Genomic DNA, 7,673 nt, shown 5'->3' with positions numbered 1-7,673 from the left:
AGGTTGTGAGTTCAGAGCCAGGGAACCAAGGCAACCTCTGTTACATAACTCGACAAAAGCCTTAAACTCAGTTTTTCTGAGAAACAAGTCACCAGCAATGATTAAACCCCAGACACAACACTACAAAAGCCTTAAACTCAGTTTTTCTGAGAAACGAGTCGTCAGCAATGATTAAACCCCAGAGAAGCCATAAACCAGCAGATATTGATAAGATGGGATGCTGATACAGCGAAGCTCAGCAGTGCACGAGGGGATGAGGGTCACCTGTGGAGAGCAGCAGAGCACAGAGGGACATGGGGGCTTCAGAGCTGGGCTCACCCTCAGGAGCATCTCTGGGACTTGATGCATGGTCAGGATCCAAGGAAGAGCCTCCTTCTCCAGTGAGCAGCTCAACAAAGCCACACTGGAAAACCCCGGGTAAATCCAAGCCCCTCCCTGAGCCTCTGAGCCTCCATCTCAAGGTGGACAAGCAGTCCTGGGGCGTGAGTTGCCTTCTGAGGCTGCGCTGCTGAGCACAGAGCAGGGCACCGAGAGCCAGGAGTGGGGACAGGACACCACGGTAGGCTGAGAGGGGGCTGTGGAGGAAGGTTCCCAGCCTGCCACCACACCAGCAACCTCCCTGGTCACACACCCCAGAACAGCACCACTGCCGCTGAGGGAAGACACAGATTTGGTGCTTGACCCAGAAAGAACTTTGAGATAATCTATTGCAGAGGGACAAACAAGAGACACTTGTCCTGATAGCAACTGCTGGCTGAAGCCACACACCCGATCAGCAGAGGCAAGATTAGATAAGGACCGAACTCGGTCCCACCCTGCACGTATTAATGCAAGCTCCCCGGACACCTGGGCCGTTCCAGCTCTGGGCTGTGAGGATGCTCCTGTCCCTGGGGCTGCTCTTTGCTGCCCTGTCCTCGGGGAGCTGCATCCCCCTGCAGCGGGCGCCCAGCCGCAGCAAACTGCTCCTGGTGTCCTTCGATGGCTTTCGCTGGAACTACGACCAGGACGTGGACACCCCCAACCTGGACACCATGGCTGCGGACGGGGTGAAGGCCAAGTACATGAGCCCAGCCTTCATCACCCTCACCAGCCCCTGCCACTTCACGCTGCTGACCAGTGAGGGCCCGCCGCGGGGCCACAGGGGCTGGGCAGGGGCAGGGCTCAGGGGCCAGGGAAGGACACGAGGTCAGGAGGGAGCCAGAACCTCCAGCAGCACACGGAGCTTCAGAGCAGACAAGGACAGAGATGCAGAAATGGTGGATTTAAACTAGACACAAAGAAATTATTCCCTGGGAGGGTGGTGAGGCACAGATTTCCCCATCCCTGGAAATGTCCAAGGCCAGGCTGGACAGGGCTTGGAGTCAGCCTGGTCCAGTGGAAGGTGTCCCTGCCTGTGGCACAGAGGTGGAATGGGACAGTCTTTAAGGTCCCTCCCAACTCAAACCATTCTGGGATTCCATGAACTGAACCTGTATTTATCAAAGGTAAATAGCACCAGACCAACTCAATAGCCTCCTTTGATAAGTTAAATTATTTTTTTAAACAAGGGAGATGCTCTAAATTTAATCTTTCTGGACTTCAGTAGTGCATTTGATACAGTGCCACATGGGAAATCATTAGTTAAGATGGAGAAGATGAAGATTAGTACAAAATCTGTAATGTGGGGAAGTGAGAGGCTACAGGAGGAGGACAGAGTGGATGCTGAGAGGAGATTGTCAAGCTGGAGGGAGGGCACCAGGGGAATTCCTGAAGAATCGATTTTGGAGCCAATCTTATTTAAGATTTTAATTAATAACCTTGGCATTAGAGAGTGGAGCATGCTAATGAAATCTGCTGATGGGCAAAAGCAGGGAGGCAGCATCAATACGAGGGAGGATGGGGACAGTGTGCAGAAAGGACTGCGCAGTCTTTGGGACCAGAACAATAAAAATAGCACAAAATGTGAGAGTCAAAGTGCATCTCTCCCTTCTAACGGAAACTTCTGCTCGCCGACCTCGCAGCCTGTGAGCAACAGCGAAAGTGAAACACCGTGTGATTAGATACACCCAGATACTAAGTGAAACACCGTGTGATTGATTAGATACACCCAGGTAACAGGAACCTGCCCGTGCCCAGAGGGCAGCAACGACTGCGGGGGGGTGCCAGTGCCTGGCCGGGTCCAGGTGAGACCCACCAGCATCACCTAACCCACACGGGAAGCAGCACTCCTCCAGCATCTCCGTCCCTGCCCCAGCACCCCACCTGGTAGAGGGCAAGGGTAGGAAGGGGAGGCCAAAGGTCCCCTCTGCCCTACACCCAGCGTGGGGGTGAGACCCCCCCAGCACAGCCTGGCTCACCTCCTCCTCTTCTCTCTCCCACAGGGCGGTACCTGGAGAACCACGGCGTGATCCATAACATGTGGTTTGACCCCAAAACTGGCGTGAAACTGCCCTACTACACCACACAAGGCATAAGCAGCTGGTGGGACAACGGCAGCCTCCCCATCTGGATCACTGCCCAGAGACAGGCAAGTGTGGCACCTCCTCACACACACAGACCCTGCACAGACCCATCCAGCCTGCCATCCCCCAGGAAAAGCTACAGGCAAGCCACCATCCCTAGTGGCCGTGAGATCCCAGCCTCCCTGTGAATGTCGGCTAATTAGACCAGCAAAAAACTGAAATCCCCAGACTCTGGCAGGAATAATTATGATCATTCTACTAAAAATAGCAAAAAAATAATGGATGCATTTCAGCTTTATTAAGACATTAATAAAGCAGGTTATCCTGTTCCTGTTTAAAGAAGCCTCAGCCAGCTCCTCAGGGAGCATCCTGAGCCTGGGAGCCCCACACAGCCCGAGGCACATCCAGGGCAGCTGGGTGGTGGCCACTCCCCTGGCAGCTGCAGCAAGCCCAGCTCTGAGGCAGGACATGAAACCCAGCGCCAAGACCTTTGCCCACATTTACCTGCGAAACTGGCTCCTCTGACCTCAGTAAAACACACCTTGATGTCTTGATGGTCAAGAGGTGGAGGGCCCATGCGAGGTGCGAGTGGGTGACTGGTTCTAAAGTTTTAACTGGTGTTAAAACACAGTGAAGGACCAGGTGCAAGGGCAGTGCTTTCAATTAATCACTTTTAATTGGCAATGAGCAAGAAAACCTCATTAGAGGCAGAGGTAGACACTGGGGACTGAATGAACTAATCGTGTTAGGAGGTGGCTGCACTGACAGATGGAAGGATGCTGCCGAGAGAGCTCAGGTGAGTTTATGGAATGCCTCCACTCACAGGGTTTGAAGACAGGCTCCATCCACTTCCCTGGAACCAAGGCGAAATACCAAAAGGAAGAAGTGTACAAGAAGCTGGTGGAACCCGCGTTGTTCAACTACAGCAACGAAACCAACTGGAGGCAGAGCATCGACACCGTCATGGAATGGTTCACAGCGGACAACCTCGACTTCATCACGCTCTGCTTCGGGGAGCCAGACTCCTCAGGACACAAGTTTGGCCCTGAATCCACACAGAGGAAAAACATGATCGTGCAGGTGGACAGAACCATCGGTTACTTGAGGCAGCGCATCCGGGAAAGCGGCCTGGAGTCCAAGCTGAACCTCATCATCACATCTGACCACGGCATGGAGACCGTGCTGAAAACCGACGAGATCCACCTCCGCACCGTCAGCAACTTCACCTTCAAGGACATCGACTTCGAGCTCCTCGATTATGGACCAAACGGACTCCTGGTGCCAAAGGAAGGGAAACTGGAGCACGTGTACTCAGTCCTGAAAAACGCCCACCCAAAGCTGCACGTTTACAAGAAGGAAGAGTTTCCAAAGAGGTTCCACTATGCCAACCATTCCCGGATCACCCCACTTTTGCTGTACAGCGACCCAGGCTACGTGATCCACGGGGTAAGGCGTATGCTCAGGCATATCCTCCTGTCCTTTGGGATGTGCCTCTCACTCCTCCCCTCCCACAGCACCCACCCAGCTTTAGGCCCTTGTGTTAATTGGTCTCCATACATACAGATATAAATTCGAGCTTCAGGCCAGCAGGCAGCTTCCCTCTGGAAGCTCCTCAGTACAACAAAATTGGCTGTGCTGACGTTCAGGGAGGGAACTTGCAGGATGTGACTGCTTGAGAGCGGTGTCTGGAGGCACCTCCAGCTTCTGCAGAGTTTAACACCAACAGATCAACTCCCAAAGCTGAAAGGAACCGACCAGACCGCCAAACCCTGGAGCTGCAGAATGCAGAACAGGCGGTGGGAGAGGAGGGCGTGCAGGGGCAGCGGGGCTGGGGGTCACCTCTGCTCTCCCCTGCAGAGGTACAAGGTCCAGTTCAATAAAGGGGAGCACGGCTTTGACAACGAGGCCATGAACATGAAAACCATCTTCCGCGCCGTGGGACCCGCCTTCAAGAAGGGGCTGGAGGTGGAGCCCTTCGAAAGCGTCAATGTCTACGCCCTCCTCTGCGAGCTGCTGGGCATCACCCCCGAGCCCCACGACGGCTCCCTGGAGGTCACCAAGCCCATGCTGAGGGAACCCACGGACGGTGACAATGGCAATGACAACGGCAACGACAATGACAACGGCAACGGCAATGACAATGGCAATGGCAATAGCAATGGCAGCAATGGTAAGCAGCGGGAGTCATGGGGAACAGTGGGAGGGCACCGGGAAAAACAACAGGCACCAGAAGTGGCAATGGGCACCAGGGTGGCGATGGGCACCGGGAACGGCACTGGGGAGCGGCACCGGGAGCGGCACCGGGCACCGGGAGCGGCACCGGGCGCGCTCCGCTCCGCCGGGATTCCCGCGGGAACAGCGACACCTGGCGGCCGCCGCCGCTCCCGCCACCGCCGGGCGGCTCCGGGGCACCGGGCCGTGTCCCCCCCGCCATCCCCGCCGCCCCCTCCGCCGCTTGGCCCCCACGCTCGGCAACCGGGCAGAGATCACCGTGGCAGCGGGGCGGAGCTGCTCCCGGCCGGGTGGAGGGAGCAGAAGGGGGGGCAGGAGGTGACAGTCACCTGTCACCGGTGGGTGCCGGCCCCGGGGCAGGGCTGGCCCTCACCGCCCTCTCGGCACGGCAGGATCGGGTCCTTCTCTCCATCCCAAGAATCTGCCGCTGCTGCTGGGACTCGCTGTCGTTCTGGGATGCTGGGGAGGAGTTTTCTAACCACCACCAGGTAATCGACCCCAAGGACCCCTGGAGGGGGCAAACACCCCGGCAAACCGTGCCCCGTTTGGGCGTGGTCTCCCCGGGTTTCCCCGGTCTGTGGAGCCCCCCGAAACCGCTCCCTGCAGGACACGGCAGGGGCTTCACACCTCACACAGGACTCTGAGTTTTTCTACCCCGGTTCAGCATCGGCACCACCCAGGGCACGGGCTGGGCTGAAGAGAAGGGGTGGGCACCCTCTTGGACCCTGTCACTGCCCCCTGTCCTGTCCCCTCTGTCCTCTGCGTGCAGCCAGGTCTGGAGCACGTCATGAGCCACCACGAAGGGTGAATCCTCCACTGTTGGTGGCTCTGCACATGGCCGTGTGCGGCTGCCAGACCACAGTTTGTCACTTTACCTCCCAGTGCAAATTTGCCCGGAGAACCACCAGAACAAGTAACTCTTGATCCAATTCCCTGGCACAACGCGCCTCCAGCCGACACCTGCAGGCTGCAGAGACCTGAAACGAGCCCCAGCAGCGCCGCTCTCCTGTCCTGGCAGCCCCCAAGCTCCAGGCAACTCTGGCAGCACACATGGGGAAGGACAAGGCTCACCAAGACAACCAGTCCCAGGCTCGGGGACAGGACAGAATTCCCAAAATCTCTCTAAACTCCTGACCCACGCCCCTCCAGCGTGCCTGAGTTCCCGGAGGAGAAGCCTCTCCCGGGCTTTGGGGGACACGGGGCTGCACTGCTGGGGGAGGCGGCACTGATCCAGCCTGACACGGTCACCCCGTGTTTGCATCCCCCCAGGTGCGGGCGGCACACCGGCCCCAGGGCGGGTTTGGAGCAGTGACAGCTGCTACACTCCGAGTGTCCGTGCTAATTAAATCTGCTCCGACCAGCTGGGAGCCTCCCCTGGAAGGCGCCGGGCCCCACCCAGGTGGAGCCGCTCAGCCTGGACCTGCCCAGCCCACGGAGAGGTCCCGTTTGTCCCTGCTGGCCACATGCAGGGCTGGCCATGACACCCCCAGCCCCAAAACCTCGGAAGGGTCCCAAAGTCACTCAGCACTAACAGCTCCTGCCCCAAGAGCCCTGGGTGTGCTCAGCACCATCCTGCTTGTCCTTCTGTGCTTTGTGGCTGTGGCCAAAGGGGGAAATGCCCCCTGTGCAGGCCTGAGCAGCAAACCTGCAGGCAGGATGGGCCTGGCTGCCCTGCTCCATGGCTGAGACCTGCCCCAGCTGCAGCCGAGGCAGCTCATGGGAGCTCTGGGAGAGGCACTGATGTATTTTGGAGAGGGAACATGGCAGTGCCAGGGCCAGGAGCCCCCAGCTCACAGCAAACAGCCCTGTGACTCCTGAGCCAGGGGCTGGCAGAGCCTGGGCGGGTTGTGCCAGGCTCCCGGGAGCTCTCCCCAGCAGGGCTGAGGCAAAAGCCCCTGTACAAATCCAAACCTCCCCGTGCAGGAAGCAGCCCAGGGCCCTTCAGCCAGGCTGGGGTTCTGGGGACAGGGAGCAAGACCCCCCTGTCCAGCAGCCCCCACTCCAGCCCTCCCAGCGTGGCATTCCAGCACCCCCAGACCCCTCCCAGATGCTGTGGTGCCTTTCCCCAGCCCTGTGCCTCATCTCAGGGGCTCGATAAACATCTGTTGCCATAGTGACTCGCTCTCTGCATCGGCTTCACCCAAGGAGATGAAACAAGAGCCGCACCCTCAGAAAAACAGGAAGAAAATGTTTGGCTTGAAACGGTGCTGGGGTGGGGGTCAGGGCAGCAGCAGCAGCAGGGAGGCTCTGAAAGGGGAGCTGTGCACGCCGTTGCAAATGGGATTAATGATAAGAGTGTGCACAGAAACCTTCCCAGTTCTGCTGCTGGTGACCTTGGGGCTTCCCCTGAGGTCAGCACAGCCACGGGCAGGGGCAGGCAGCTCTGCTGGTATCCCGGAGATCCTGGCAAAGGCTGCAGGGCTCAGAGCTCACTGGTACCAGGCTCTGACCGTCCTCACACCCAGCAGGTACAGAGCAGGATCACAAACCCATGGAACGGTTTTGGTTGGAAGGGACCTTAAAGCCCACCCAGTGCCACCCCTACCATGGGCAGGGACAACTTCCACTGTCCCAGGCTGCTCCAAGCCCTGTCCAGCCTGGCCTTGGGCACTGTCAGGGATCCAGGGGCAGCCCCAGCTGCCCTGGGCACCCTGTGCCAGGGCCTGCCCACCCTCACAGGGAAGAATTTCCTCCTAACATTTAACCTAAATCTCTCCTCTCTGAAGTTTAAAACCACTTCCCTGTCCTATCCCTCTCTGCCCATTTAAAATGTCACTCTCCCTCTTTTTAATAAGCCTTTGAGTACTGAGAAGCCACAGTGCTCATAGGGCTGGTCCCAGTCTCATCCCCAGACCCACACAGGGAACATGGAGTTTGTGGTGATCGACCTCCTGACCCAAATCCTCATCTGAGAGCTGATGTTCCCTCAGCTGGGAGCAGGAACTGAGTTCCTGACTAAACCAGCAGCATTTGGGCGAGACAGAGCCCTGCCAGAAAAAT

General features: G+C 57.8%; 1 protein-coding gene across 1 annotated transcript; it reads left to right on the top strand.

Annotated features, from left to right (window-relative positions):
• Nucleotides 1–827: 827 nt before the first annotated feature.
• Nucleotides 828–6,786, top strand: ENPP7 (ectonucleotide pyrophosphatase/phosphodiesterase 7). Its single transcript, XM_059864743.1, has 5 exons — nucleotides 828–1,116; nucleotides 2,361–2,506; nucleotides 3,267–3,887; nucleotides 4,299–4,611; nucleotides 5,066–6,786. Exons 1-5 carry the CDS (start codon nucleotides 828–830, stop codon nucleotides 5,149–5,151), a joined length of 1,455 nt encoding a protein of 484 aa, XP_059720726.1. The 3' UTR covers nucleotides 5,152–6,786.
• The last annotated feature ends 887 nt before the right edge of the window (nucleotides 6,787–7,673 follow it).

The sequence above is a fragment of the Haemorhous mexicanus genome, chromosome 20 (genome assembly GCF_027477595.1).
Source record: "Haemorhous mexicanus isolate bHaeMex1 chromosome 20, bHaeMex1.pri, whole genome shotgun sequence".
In the NCBI taxonomy this organism is placed as follows: domain Eukaryota; kingdom Metazoa; phylum Chordata; class Aves; order Passeriformes; family Fringillidae; genus Haemorhous; species Haemorhous mexicanus.
Note: the sequence above shows the minus strand (reverse complement) of the source record. Positions and strands in the feature narration are given on the sequence as shown.